General features: G+C 46.2%; 1 protein-coding gene across 9 annotated transcripts in view; it reads left to right on the forward strand.

Moving 5' to 3' along the window:
* The window catches only part of mapkap1 (MAPK associated protein 1), a 114,671-nt gene that overhangs the window by 63,281 nt on the left and 35,879 nt on the right, over positions 1 to 15,511 (forward strand). For 7 of the 9 annotated variants that reach the window (XM_061293491.1, XM_061293493.1, XM_061293494.1 and 4 more), the window contains one exon: positions 6,396 to 6,470. The exons of the other annotated variants lie outside the window; for them this stretch is intronic. In XM_061293491.1, the coding sequence (XP_061149475.1) occupies positions 6,396 to 6,470 (75 nt within the window). The remainder of the gene's footprint in view (positions 1 to 6,395; positions 6,471 to 15,511) is intronic. 9 annotated transcript variants of the gene reach the window in all.

The raw sequence follows: 15,511 nt of genomic DNA on the forward strand, positions 1-15,511 counted from the left end.
TAACCCATCCCCGTGTGATTTTAATCCATCCCCTGGGGGAGAGGGGAGCAGTGAGCAGCAGCGGTGCCGCGCTCGGGAATCAGTTGGTGATCTAACCCCCCAATTCCAACCCTTAATGCTGAGTGCCAAGCAGGGAGGCAATGGGTCCCATTTTTATAGTCTTTGGTATGACCCGGCCAGGGTTTGAACCCACAACCTTCCGGTCTCAGGGCGGACACTCTACCACTATGCCACTGAGCCGGTTAATTAATTCAAGATTCAAGAAGTTTACTGGCCATGTTAGGGCATGCCAGATGATGATGATGATGATAGAACTTTATTTATCCCACAGCGCGGAAATGTACTTGTCACAGCAGCGTACAAGAGTGCAAGAATACAAGAGTTCAAAGTTCAAAGACACTTTATTGTCAATCCCTTCATATGTCAAGACACAAAGAAACCGAAATTCCGTTTCCTCCATCCCACGGTGACGAGACACAGTACACGATAAACATACAAGTAGACGAAACAAGAAGGCACAAACAATAACTAATAAATAATAAATAAAATGAGTGATGAATAAATAATAAACAAATAACCCAATAAATAAGAGGAGCAAAACTGAGTCAGTGTGCGTACAGCAGACAGTAAGCATAGCGCAAAGTACAGGACGCTATGCAGAAAGGGGGGGCGAGTTCAGGATCCTAACAGCCTGGAGTATGAAGCTGTTGGAGAGTCTGGTGGTGCGGGAGCGCAGGCTCCTGTACCTCTTCCCAGAGGGCAGAAGCTCAAACAAAGAGCGAGCGGGCTGACTCACATCACTCACAATCGTGGTCGCCTTGCGGGTGAGATGGGAGGTGTAAATGTCCTTCAAGGAGGGGAGCGAAGCACCAATAATCTTACCAGCCGTGTTCACTATGCGCTGCAGGGCCTTCAAGTTGTAGTCAGTGCAGCCGCCACCCCAGACAGCAATACAGCTGGAGAGGACGCTCTCAATGGTGCTGCGGTAAAATGTAGTCATGACGGCCGGAGGAGCGCTCGCTCGCCTGAGTTTCCGCAGGAAGTACAGGCGGCGCTGGGCTTTCTTTGCCAGTGATGCGGTGTTGGTGGACCAGGAGAGATCCTCACTGATGTGCACCCCCAGGAACTTGGCGCTGCTCACTCTCTCCACCACAGCACCGTCGATGGTCAGCGGCAGGTGTTGGGTGTGACCCTTCCGGAAGTCCACAACAATCTCCTTGGTCTTGTCGACGTTCAACAGGAGGTTGTTGTCCCTGCACCATGTGGTCAGAAGGTCAACCAACCTCCAGCCTGTATTGAGTCTCGTCTCCCTTGGTGATGAGACCCACCAGAGTCGCGTCGTCAGCAAACTTCACTATGCGGTTGTCGCTGTAGGTTGCAGTGCAGTCGTGCGTCAGGAGGGTAAAGAGCAGCGGACTGAGCACGCAGCCTTGGGGGGCCCCCGTGCTCAGCGTGATGCTGGCGGAGATTTTGTTGCCAACACGTACCACCTGTGGCCTCTGACAGAGGAAGTCGAGTAGCCAGTTGCAGAGGTAGGTACTGAGGCCCAGCGTGTCAAGTTTGCTGATGAGCCGTTGTGGCACAACGGTGTTGAAGGCAGAACAAGAGATAAGATTCAAATGTAAAAATGGATAAATAACAGACAAGGACAAAGACAAGTGCCACTAGTAGCCGTAGAGACAAAACACATGATCAGGTGCCACGTATGTTGTAGAGTCTGACAGCAGTGGGAATGAAGGACCTGCGGAATTTCTCCTTCCCACATGGAGGGGGTGAGAGGTGTTGTCCATGATGGATTTCAGCTTAATTAACGTCCTCCTATCACCCACAACCTCTACGGAGTCCAGGGGACAGCCAAGGACAGAGCTCGCTCTCCTGACCATCTTATTTAGTCTCCCCCTGTCCTGGTCCGTACTGCCCCCACCGCAGCAGACCACAGCGTAGAGGATGGCTGAGGCCACCACAGACTCATAGAAGGTCCTGAGGAGAGCCCTGCAAACACCGAAGGACCTCAGTCTCCTCAGCAGGTAGAGGCGACTCTGGTCCTTCTTGTACAGGGCGTGGGTGTGATCAGTCCAGTCCAGTTTGTTGTTAAGGCGAACACCCAGGAATTTGTAGTTCTCCACTACCTCAATGTCCGATCCCTGGATGTTCCCCTCCGTAACATATCCAACAATGACCGTGTCGTCCGAGAACTTCTGGATGTGGCAGTGTGCGATGTTGTGGGTAAAGTCCGAAGTGTACCGGGTGAAAAGAAAAGAAGAGAGCACCGTACCCTGGGGGAAACCTGTGCTGCAGCGCACCATGTCAGACTCACAGCGATGTAACCTCACATACTGCTCCTGTTGGTGAGGAAGTCTGTAGTCCATGCAGCCAGCCGTAGGTTCACTCCCGCCTTCTCCATCTTCACCCTGAGCAGTGATGGCTGGATTGTGTTAAAAGCGCTGGAGAAATCGAATAACATGATCCTCCTAGTGCTCCCGATGTCCTCCAGGTGAAGCAGTGATCTGTGCAGTAAATAAATAACTGCATTGTCCACCCCAACACCAGGCCGGTAAGCAAACTGCAGGGGGTCCAGCTGCGCTCCCACCAGTGAACGCAGGTGACCCAGGATGATCCTCTCCAAAGTCTTCATCAGGTGGGAATTCAAGGCAATAGGCCTGAAGTGGTTAGGCTCCTTGGGGCGCGGCAACTTTCGGTACGGGGACCAGCAGGTCTTCCACAGGGCTGGAACTTAGTTCAGGCTCAGGTTGAACAGGTACATGACCATGCCACTCAACTGGTCCGCACAGTCCCTGAGCAGTCTCTCCTGAAGTCCACTGTCATCTCCACGGTCTGTTGGCTGTATCAGTGGACAAGCCGCTCCACCTCCTGTCTGTACGCAGTCTCGTCACCGTCCCGGATCAGTCCGATAAGAGTGGTGTCGTCCGCATACTTCAGGAGCTTCACAGAAGAGTCGCCTCAGGAGCAATCATTGGTGTAGAGCGAAAAGAGCAGTGGGGAGAGGACGCACCCTTGGGGGGCGCCAGTGTTGGTGGTCCGGGTGTCTGATGTGATGGTCCCCAGACTCACATGCTGTTGGTCAGGAAGCTGGCAATCCACTTACAGGTGGAGGCAGGCACCGCGAGCTGGATGAGCTTCTGGTGGAGGATGTCAGGAGTGATGATGTTGAACGCCAAGCTAAAGTCCACAAACAGTATCCTGGCATACCTCCCTGGGGTATCTAGGTGTTGCAGGATGTAGTGCAGTCCCATGTTGACCGCATCATCCACCGACCTGTCTGCCCGGTAGGCAAACTGTAGGGGGTCGAGCAGGGGGCCCGTAATGTCCTTCAGATGGTTCAACACCAACCTCTCAAAGGATTTCATGACCACAGATGTCAGGGCGACAGGTTGTAATCATTCAAACCTATGCTGGCGGGCTTCTTGGCCACTGGTACAATGGTGGAGCTCTTGAAGCATGAGGGAACCTCACACGGCTCCAGGAAAAGGTTGAAGATCCGTGCAAAGGTGGGTACCAGTTGTTCAGCACAGACTTTGAGGCAGGAGCGCCATCTGGGCCTGGTGCCTTCCTGACCTTTTGTCTCCGGAATATCTGACACCTCCTCCTCGCAGATCTGGAGTGCAGGCGCGGCTTCTGAAAGAGAGACAGGGTGATATCGACGATGGAGGTGTAGGTAGAGGGGTTGTGGGTGGAGGTGTGTATGTTGATTGTACTGCAGGAGTGCTCACTGTTGTGTGAGTAGACCGTTCAAACTTGCAGTAAAACCTGTTTAGCTGGTTTTGAAGCCTTGGGTTCTCTACATGACGGTGGGTTGGTTTCTTGAAGCCCGTGATGCTCTGCAGGCCTTTCCACACTGTTGAGGGATCAGGATTGGCAGTGAGGTGTCTCTCCAGGCTCTCCCCATAACACCTCTTGACTTTCCTGATCTCTCGGTTCAGTGTGTTCCTGGTCTCTCTGAACAGATCCCGGGCCCCACTACTGTAGGCCTCCTCCTTGGCTTTGCGCAGCACCCTGAGGTTTGGCGTAAACCAAGGTTTGTTGTTGTTGTTGTTGTACGCGCAGAAGTTAAAGTTAAGTTAAAGTCCCAATGATCGTCACACACACATCTGGGTGTGGTGAAATTTGTCCTCTGCATTTAACCCATCCCTGTGTGATTTTGATCCATCCCCTGGGGGAGAGGGGAGCAGTGAGCAGCAGCGCTGCCGCGCTCGGGAATCATTTGGTAAGCTAACCCCCCAATTCCAACCCTTAATACTGAGTGCCAAGCAGGGAGGCAATGGGTCCCATTTTTATAGTCTTTGGTATGACCCGGCCGGGTTTTGAACCCACAACCTTCCATTCTCAGGACGGACACTCTACCACTAGGCCACTGAGCTGTCTTAGTCTGCACACACAAGTCCTCACAAAAGCTAATATATGATGTCACAGTATCGGTGAGTTCATGCAGGTCTGAAGCTGCAGCTTCAAAAACACCCCAATCGTCAAAGCCTGGAGGTCCTGCTTTGACTCCACTGTTATTCCTCACAGTCTTCAACACAGGCAAGTTTTAAAAATTTCCCTGTAGGTTGGGATCAGATGAACTAGACAGTGGTCCGAGAGTCCTAAAGCTGCACGAGGCACAGAGTGGCATGCGTTCTTTATTACGGTGTTGCAGTGGTCCAGTGTCTGTGTACCTCTGGTGGGACACGTTATGTGCTGTCTGTATTTGGGGAGTTTGTGTGCGAGGTTCACTCTTAAAATCACCCAGAACAATGATCGGTGAGTTTGGTAATTTTTTCTCCATGTCTGTTACCTGGTCAGCCAGCAGCTGCGTGGCTTCGATCGCACGTGCATGTGGTGGAATGTAAACAGCCGCCATAATGATCGAGGAGAACTCACGTGGTGAATAAAACGGCCGGTAGTTTATGAAAAGTGTTTCTAGGAGAGGGCTGCGAGACTCTTTCAACACCGTGACAGTACACCAACCTTCATTAATATAGAAACATAGACCCTTTGTTTTTCCCGTGAGCTCCGCGCTGCAATCTGCGTGTAGTAGCTGCAACCCAGTTAACTCTACGGCGTGGTGGGGGGTTTCGACAAAGCACAGGGCGGCGGATCTGCTAACGTCCGTGTTCCTTGAAATGAGAAGCAGCAGTTCGTCTATCTTGTTAGCCAGAGAGTGGATATTCATCAGATGAATTGATGGTAGGGGAGCACGGGACCCTCTCTGCCTCGACTTCACGAGGGCTCCGGCGCGCTTGCCACGCTGCCGTCTTTGGCATGCTAGCTTGTAAAGCGCCCCCGCTCCGGCTAATATCTCCATCAAACAGACCGAGTCAGTGAAAACCGGAGAGAAAGTATCAGGTGAAGACTGTCCGATGTTTAACAGTTCTTCTCTGGTAAAAGTGATCTGGGGTGGGCAGCAGAAGACGCAAAAAAACACACAAAATAACACAAAGAAGCAGAGAGCGAGTCACCGAGACGGCCATCCGCGGTGCCATCTTGTTGGCACCCTATTGGCAATTATGTCAGATAAGGCTCAATTTCATGCAGAAAATTATTGCAATTACAAATGATTTGGTATTAATATCTTCATTTATTTTGCTTGAAATGAAAAAACACAAAAGAGAATGAAAAAAAAGAGTGAAATCAATTGTCATTTTGCAATAAACTCAAAGAATGGGCAGACAAAAGTATTGGCACCCTCAGCCTAATACTTGGTAGCATAACCTTTAGAGAGAGAGAGTCGGAGAGTCAGCTTTGTTGTCAATTCCTTCATGCCCAGACACACAAAGACATCGAAATTACGTTTCCTCCATCCCACGGTGACGAGACACAGTACACGAGTAACATACAAGTAAACAACGGGGGAGAGAGTTCAGGACCCCAACAGCCTGGAGATCACAAACTTCGCCAGAGGCGAGCAATGCTTGCATCCCACCACAGAGTCCCGGCACCATTCGTCACGGATGTAGACGCACATTCCACCTCCTCGCGATGTTCCCCCTCGTACAATGGCCCGGTCCGCCCGATAGCACGCTAGCCGCTCCAGATGCACAGCAGTTACGCACTGTCCAGTTCACCTTTAATGTCCCCGCTTCAAAGTCCAGATCGCCACAAAACTCGCTTTCGCCGATGTCGAGCAGAACCAGCCCGCTGTACTTGTAGCACAACCCGGTACGACGAGACGAACACACAAAACCGTCGGACAAACCCACATTAAACGACAAAACAAAACACCGTTCGGGACAGAGAGAGGCCGCTGCGTGTGCACGCGCCGCCATCTTACTTCCGATTAGACTACGATTATTAGACAAAATAACTGCGAATAACTGCTTCCGTTAACCATCAATGAGTTTATTACAATGCTCTGCTGGAATTTTATACCATTCTTCTTTGGCAAACTGCTCCAGGTCCCTGAGATTTGAAGGGTGCTTTCTCCAAACTGCCATTTTGAGATCTCTCCACAAGTGCTCTTCAGGATTCAGGTCTGGACTCATTGCTGGCCACTTTAGAAGTCTCCAGTGCTTTCTCTCAAACCAATTCCTAGTGCTTTTTGAAGTGTGTCATTGTCCATTACCTCTTTGGGAGACCCAGCTTTCTCACACTGAGACATTACGCTGCAAAATTTGTTGGTAGTCTTTAGGCTTCTCAATGCACACAGTCAACCAGTCCAGTGCCAGAGGAAGCAAAGCAACCCCAAAACATCAGGGAACCTCCGCCATGTTTGACTGTAGAGACCGTGTTCATTTCTTTGAAGGCCTTGATTTTTTTCCTGTAAACTCCTTTTTTCCAAAAAGCTCAATTTTTGTCTGTATTTTTGTCTGTTTTGTCTGTATTTTTGTTTGTAAAGAAATGAACATTTTTACCATTTTTAATCAATTTAATCATTGCAATTCATAATTGACGACACATTGTTTGATGGTGTGTTATTGTCAAATATTGTTTGTTTTATATATCATACGGATATCATACGGAGGCCGCCATGACAGTATGCGCAGAACGGATGCGCAAGACACGTCAATCGCGCATCGCATTCAGCCATCCTGCCCAACACACTTAGTTAATAAAATTCATATTTGACGACACATCGTTTGATGCGATGGTGCAATTCTTGATGGTGTGTTATTGTCAAATATTGTTTGTTTTTTAATTTCCATCGCAAACCGGATATCTTACGGAGGCCGCCATGACAGATGTGCAGAACGGATGCGCAAGACACGTCAGCTATATACTAAAGAGCGAGAGTTCAGTTCTAAACCTAAATGCGTATTACAGGTAATATTTTATTTCACAACACTTTGCCTTGTTCCTTTCGTCTCTGCTGTTCACTTCAAACACGCTCCATACAAACACAATGCTCTCGTATCACAAGCTTGCTCGATCACCTGCTCGTTTGCTGTCACAATGAACCCTACACAAATCCGAAACATTTCTCCGCTATCGAGTTTGCTAGCGCATGCGCAGTGATACTGACCGGCAGAATAACATCCAGTTGTTCCCAAAGATGATCTTTTTTCTGAAATAATTTTACGTTTACGGACTTAAGTAGGACTCAAAATTTGGGTGCGTATTATACATGGGTACAGGCTTTTTTCCAGCATCGACATGCCATTTTTAGGGTGCGTATTATACATGGGGGCACGTTATACATGGAAAAAAACGGTATATAATAATTAGCTTAGAATTTCACTCGGCGTCCACAGGCGCTCTAGACTAGCAAACAGAAAATGACGATATTTCAAAACAAAACATACAGAGGGCAGAACAGTACCGTATTGGCCCGAATATAAGACGACGCTGCTTGTAAGACGACCCCTCTTTTTCAAGACTCAAGTTTGAAAAAATACTTTTTTAACACTAAATTATGTTTTTTTATATTTTAATAAATAATGCAAATTGCTATCGCTATTGTTGGGGAGCCTGAGGACTGTATAGGGGGTTGGCTCGGATGGTTATGCTCTTTTCGGCCCCGGGTGTTGGTCAGAACACAGGAGGGAAGACATGGTTCAGTTTTGATTGCTTTACTGAATTATTGGCAAAAAGTAACAGGCACTGTGGCTCATAGAGGCATACAGGCAAACTGGCAAAAGGTTGTAGGCACATGTTTGGTTGTAAGGATGTGAGAGAAGGTGTGTGGAGTGTACACGGGTGAGTCTTTGGGTGTGTGAATGTGATTCTTGTGTGTGTGATTGTATGAAGCGTGTGAAGGGTGTGTGGGGTGTTTGATGTGTGTGTGTGCGTGTGGTTCTGCAACAGAAATACGGCACGTAAGTCAACGCTCAACTTCTGACGTCACACAACACTAGTAAACGGCACACATTACAGTGGGTGGGGGACACCCTGAACCGGTTGCCAGCCAATCGCAGGGCACACAGAGACGAACAACCATTCGTAGTCGCACTCACACCTAGGGACAATTTAGAGTCTTCAATCGGCCTACCAAGCATGTTTTTGGGATGTGGGAGGAAACCGAAGTGCCCGGAGAAAACCCACACGGACATGCGGGAGAACATGCAAACTCCACACAGGGAGGGCCGGAGGTGAAATCGAACCTGCACCCCCCTAACTGTGACGCGGACGTGCTACCCAGTGCCCCACCGAGCCACTATATAGCCACATATCTATACAGTGCCTTGCGAAAGTATTCGGCCCCCTTGAACCTTTCAACATTTCACGACGTTTCAGGCTTCAAACATAAAGATATAAAAGTTTATTGTTTTATATATAAAAAATGTATTTTATTTTTATTTTTTTTGTCAAGAATCAACAACAAGTGGGACACAATCGTGAAGTGGAACGAAATTGATTGGATAATTTAAACCTTTTTAACAAATAAAAAACTGAAGTGGGGCGTGCAATATTATTCGGCCCCCTTGCGCTAATACTTTGTAGCGCCACCTTTTGCTGCAATTACAGCTGCAAGTTGCTTGGGGTATGTCTCTATGAGTTTTGCACATCGAGAGACTGGAATTCTTGCCCGTTCTTCCTTGCAAAACAGCTCGAGCTCAGTGAGGTTGGATGGAGAGCGTTTGTGAACAGCAGTCTTCAGCTCTTTCCACAGATTCTCGATTCCATTGTAGATTTGGCTTTATGTTTTGGATCATTGTCCTGTTGGAAGATAAATCTCCGTCCCAGTCTCAGGTCTTTTGCAGACTCCAACAGGATTTCTTCCAGAATGGTCCTGTATTTGGCTCCATCCATCTTCCCATCAATTTTAGCCATCTTCCCTGTCCCTGCTGAAGAAAAGCAGGCCCAAACCATGATGCTGCCACCACCATGTTTGACAGTGGGGATGGTGTGTTCAGGGTGATGAGCTGTGTTGCTTTTACGCCAAACATATCATTTTGCATTGTGGCCAAAAAGTCCGATTTTGGTTTCATCTGACCAGAGCACCTTCTTCCACATGTTTGGTGTCTCCCAGGTGGCTTGTGGCAAACTTTAAACGAGACTTTTTATGGATATCTTTGAGAAATGGCTTTCTTCTTGCCACTCTTCCATAAAGGCCAGATTTGTGCAGTGCACGACTGATTGTTGTCCTATGGACAGACTATCCCACCTCAGCTGTAGTTATCTGCAGTTCATCCAGAGTGATCATGGGCCTCTTGGCTGCATCTCTGATCAGTCTTCTCCTTGTTTGAGATGAAAGTTTGGAGGGACGCCCGGGTCTTGGTAGATTTGCAGTGGTCTGATACTCTTCCCATTTCAATACATATAATTGCTTGCACAGTGCTCCTTGAGATGTTTAAAGCTTGGGAAATCTTTTTGTATCCAAATCCAGCTTTAAACGTCTCCACAACAGTATCTCGGACCTGCCTGGTGTGTTCCTTTGTCTTCATGGTTCTCTCTGCGCTTTAAACAGAACCTTGAGACTATCAAAGAGCAGGTCCATTTATACGGAGACAGTCATTTAGGACGACATTGGATCATTCAAAGATCCTCACTGAACTTCTGGAGTGAGTTTGCTGCACTGAAAGTAAAGGGGCCGAATAATTTTCAGTTTTTTATTTGTTAAAAAAGTTTAAATCATCTTGTTCCACTTCACGATTGTGTCCCACTTGTTGTTGATTCTTGACAAAAAATTACAATTTTATATCTTTATGTTTGAAGCCTGAAATGTGGCGAAATGTTGAAAGGTTCCAGGGGGCCGAATACTTTCGCAAGGCACTGTATATGTTTTCATCGTTACAGTTCAGTAGTTGTTGGCTCGTTGAACTCTTGTTCTGTTAAATAAAGAGCCGTTTACCAAACCCACGTCTTTCCTTGCACTTTGTTAATGCTACAATATAGTTATATACTAGATCTGTGAAATAACGACGAGGCTCATGTCAGGGCGCAGGCAAAGGACGAGGAATTTGATCAATGGATTTCATGATTTGGAGTGACACAGATGGTTTGGTAATATTATTGCTGATATAATAGTTATTTGATATATAATTCTCATATATATATATATATATATATATATCGTTATATGGGCTTGTGGAATAATTTGAAGTGCAACCGCCGTCAGCAGCGCGCACCCGGTCGGCATTGTTGACATAAAGGACAATCGATGGATTTAATGATTTGGAGTGATTTTATAAACATGTTATTTATGTACCGTGTTTTTCCATGTATAATGCGCCCCCCTGTATAATACGCACCCTAAAAATGGCATGTCGATGCTGGAAAAAAGCCTTTACCCATGTATAATACGCACCCAAATTTTGACTCCTACTTAAATCCGTAAACGTAAAATTATTTCAGAAAAAATATCATCTTTGGGAACAACCCCATGTATAATACGCACCCAAATTTTGACTTTTTTTTTTCTTTTTTTTAAATTTTTTGTTTTATTTAAAGTCCCAATGATCGTCACACGGTGGTGAAATTTGCCCTCTGCATTTGACCCATCCCCATGTGATTTTGATCCATCCCCTGGGGGAGAGGGGAGCAGTGAGCAGCAGCGGCGCCGCGCTCGGGAATCATTTGGTGATCTAACCCCCCAATTCCAACCCTTAATGCTGAGTGCCAAGCAGGGAGGCAATGGGTCCCATTTTTATAGTCTTTGGCAGGGCTGTGGACTCGGTCGGATTTTTGCACCGAGTCCGAGTCCGGCCTCTTGACCATGAGTCCGAGTCCGGCTGTCCATTTTTTCTGTTAATTCATGTGACTGCTTAGTCTTTATTCAAGGCTAATTTAGATCAAAATCAAAATAATTACAACAGTTTTGTGATGGCTTTGTCTTTATTAAACATATAAACGAATACAATAAACAGATACTTTCAAGTTTTAATCATTAATTACACTATTATAGCTCAGACATTTATCTAATCTTTATCAATATTCAAGATGGCGGCGCGTGCATACGCAGCGACCTCTCTCTGTCCTGCCCAAACGGTGTTTTGTCCGTCTAATGAGTGTTTGTCCGGCAGTTTTTTTTGTTCGTCTCGTCGTACTGAGTCGTGCTACAAGTACGGCAGGCAGGTTCTGCTTGACATCGGCCAAAGCGAGTTTTGTCGAGTTCTGGACTTTGATGCGGGAACATCAAAGGAGCTCGGACTGCTACGTCCTGAAGCGTCCCCGCTTCAATGGCAGAACGCGGATGAATTTAAAGACATCAAATGAGAATAATCCTTTATAAAAATTAAAACTGACTGATGCAAACGTGAGTTCTTCATGTTTTTATTGAAACCAACATAGTGCTGACGCCGTACGACGCCGTACGACATCGGTTTTTCGCTATAATTCGGTATAATTCGAGGTAGTCCACCCTCACCCAAAGTTAAGGTTTCATGGGAATATTATTGTCATAATTGTCTGGACCATATATGATAATTGTTTAATGGTAGTTATTGATAGATCTTGAAGATGTCAAGTTATAGGTGCATAAGACTATGTTGTTCATGCATATAGCACGTTCATTGTAAGAGGGGAAGAGATGTTGTGTATTTTGGGCTAACTTAAATTCCGTAGTAGAAAAACCCCGGAAGTGGGATGGGCATTCTGTGTTGTTGTGGTACGCCCTGTGAACGCACTGTGAGTAAGGAATAAAGCAGTTATCATTCACGTCGTTGTCCGACCTATTCTTGCTATCTAAGAACCTGGAAAATAGTAAGGATAGAACATATATCACGGGTCATTACGACGAGTTTGGTGGAGTTTTTACTGCTTCTTCCAACTCCTACCGCGCTGACTGTAACCTGACACAATCTGGATGTGTCTTGCCTCTTTTTTTTTACTGTCGGACTCGGTGGACTCGGTCAAAATCAGCACCGAGTCCGAGTCCGGCAAAAATGACAGAGTCCGACCGAGTCCGAGTCCCCGAGTCCGAACCGAGTCCACAGCCCTGGTCTTTGGTATGACCCGGCCGGGTTACTTAAGTCCGTAATTGTCATCTTTGGGAAAACCGGATGTTATTCTGCCGGTCAGTATCACTGCGCATGCAGTAGCAAACTCGATAGCGAAGAAATATGTGAGACTCTCAACGGAATCACCAATATTTGAGTGATGTTCCAGTTATTTATCACAATTATTTATTATTATAATAATATATGGATATAATATATATAATAATTATTTATTATTATTCACAATTGTCATGGTAATCTTTCTGGTGATTTCTTAACTAGGCTGGATGTATTTTCTTTGTTGGCGTTGATTTCTCCGATTGCCCAGAAAGACACCACCGCGATTAGTTAGGTTAAAATGGAAAATGAGGAAAGTGACGCACGGACATGTGAAAAAGGCGGCTCTGTATGGGAGAGAAGTTGAAGAGGAATTAAAACACCCTTGGAAACCAAAACTTGCCCCTCGTCGTGACTCGGAGCCGCAACAAATGTTTCGGATTTGTGTCAGGTACATTGTGACAGCAAACGAGCAGGTGATCGAGCAAAAGTCTGATACGAGAGCATTGTGTTCTTATGGAGCGTGTTTGAAGTGAACAGCAGAGAAGAAAGGAACAAGGCAAAGTGTTGTGAAATAAAATATTACCTGTAATACACATTTTGTTATTTTCTGATTGAAACTGGTAATTAAACTGTGAATTGAAACTAATAGGAAGAAAACTGAACTCTCGCTCTTTATATAGCTGGCGTGTCTTGCGCATCCGTTTTGCGCATACTGTAATGGCGGCCTCCATATGATATATGGGGTCTGCGATGGAGATTAAAAAACAAACAATATTTGACAATAACACACCATCAAGGATTGCATCATCCCATCAAACGATGTGTCGTCAATTATGACTTTTACTGACTGTGTTGGGCAGGATGGCTGAGTGCAATGCGCGATTGACGTGTCTTGCGAGTCCGTTCTGTGCATACTGTCATGGCGGCCTCCGTATGATATCCGTATGATATATAAAACAAACAATATTTGACAATAACACACCATCAAACGATGTGTCGTCAATTATGAATTTTACTGACTGTGTTGGGCAGGAAGGCTGAATGCGCTGCGTGATTGACAACAAACGAAGATGATTTCAAGTTTTTTTTCGAGGGAGATTTTCGTCAAAAATTGTTGTACCCATGTATAATACGCACCCAAGATTTTAGAACAATAAATTAGTTAAATTTCGCGCATTATACATGGGAAAAACCGGTAATAGTTATTTGAATAACACTGAGTTACGTCAGGCCCGTTCTCAGCCCTTCCTTTGTGTTTATGTCACGTTAGCATACCCATCGTTTGTGTGTATACATGTGTATATATATATATATACATATATACACACAGAGGAGCCTCGGTTTTCGAACATCCCGCATGCCAACTGACTCCATTCGTTCGCTATTACGTTCTCGTTACTCTGAGAATTGCATCAACTCTAATCATGCCTCCAAAGGAAGTAAGTGGGAGCAGTAAAGCCATCCTAAAACACAAAGACTCTCCTAAAGCAATGCGACACTGAGCGCCCTGTGCGCTGCAGTTGCACGATCGGACCAAATTAGGCTCCCTGCGCGGTCCTCTTAAATTTTGGAAAGTCCATTAGAACTTTAAAAATATTTTCTAAATTTTAGCGACCGCTCTGTCACAATATTGCGACCAGTGCGGTGCAGTTGCACGGTCGGCGGCTAGTTACGGTTGCACGTTCGCCGATGCGCTGCAGTTGCGCGATCGGACAAAGTTAAACTCCCTGCGCACTGATGTCCACTTAAATTTTAGAAAGTACATCAGGACTTTAAAAATACTTTTTAAATTTCAGCGACGGCTCTGTCACAATTATGCGACCAACGCGGTGCAGTTGCGCGGTCGGCGACGCGCTATGGTTAGGCGTTCGGGAGTGCGCTGCAGTTGCGCGATTGGACAAAAATGTGCAAATGAAAAAATGCTTAAAAAAGGCGTTTTTTTGTTTGTTTGGAACGGATTACATTTTTTTCCATTATTTGTAATGGGAAAACAGGAATCTGAATGCAAAAAATCCACCTCGAACAGCTTTCTGGAACGGATTGTGGTCGAAAACCGAGGCTCCACTGTGTGTATATATACTTATATATATTTTTTCCGTGTATAATGCGCGAAATTTAACTAATTTATTGTCCTAAAATATCGGGTGCGCATTATGCATGGGTAAATTTTTTTTTCTTTTTTTTGTTTTTTTAAGAAAATCATGGTACAACAAAACCAACAACAGGACTGGCCGACAAAGACGTGGAACAAAAAGACAGGGTGACATTACCAAAGACAGGAACAGAAACCAAACAGACATCATGACAGTAACACATGCAATGATCCGACGGTGAGCGAGGGGCAGACAGGACTAAAATACAAAACACGTTACATTGATTGAGGTGACACAGGAAGGGAGGGGCGACGCGAATTGAAACTATGGCAACCTACCCTCTTCACTCTCTACATACTACCCCTCGGCAATATAATCAGGAAGTTCGGCATCTCATTTCATTCTTATGCGGACGACACCCAGCTATACCTCAAACTTGACCCCCCGCCCTCCATAACCCAGCCTTCTCCATCTCCCTCATCCATCCTCTCCCTGTGTCTGGAGGAGATAAAGGCGTGGATGAATCTCAGCTTCCTGCAAGTTAACAGTGACAAAACCCAAGCCATGTTAATTGGCACTCCCCATCAGATCCATACCTGCCCAATAACAAGCATCTTATTCGCCGGTCTCACTATTCCCCTCTCAGCCACTGTCACCAACCTGGGTGTGAAACTGGACCCTCAACTCAACCTTGAGTCACACATAAAACACATCTGCAAAACCTCCTTCTTCCACCTCAGAAATATCTCCAAACTCCGCCCCACACTTACCCTGACGGATGCTGAGAAACTTGTCCACGCCTTTGTCTCCTCAAGGATGGACTATTGTAACGCACTCCTCATCGGGATCCCTAGCAAGAGCCTCCAGAGGCTTCAGTACATTCAAAACAGCGCTGCTAGGATCCTGATGGGGCTGCGGAAAAGCAATCACATCACACCCATCCTCCGTTCTCTGCACTGGCTCCCCATCAAATTCCGAATTGATTATAAGATCGCCCTCCTCACTCACCATTGTATCCTTGGACATGCTCCCCCATACCTCAAA

This window comes from Syngnathus typhle, linkage group LG12 (assembly GCF_033458585.1).
Source record: "Syngnathus typhle isolate RoL2023-S1 ecotype Sweden linkage group LG12, RoL_Styp_1.0, whole genome shotgun sequence".
In the NCBI taxonomy this organism is placed as follows: Eukaryota; Metazoa; Chordata; class Actinopteri; order Syngnathiformes; family Syngnathidae; genus Syngnathus; species Syngnathus typhle.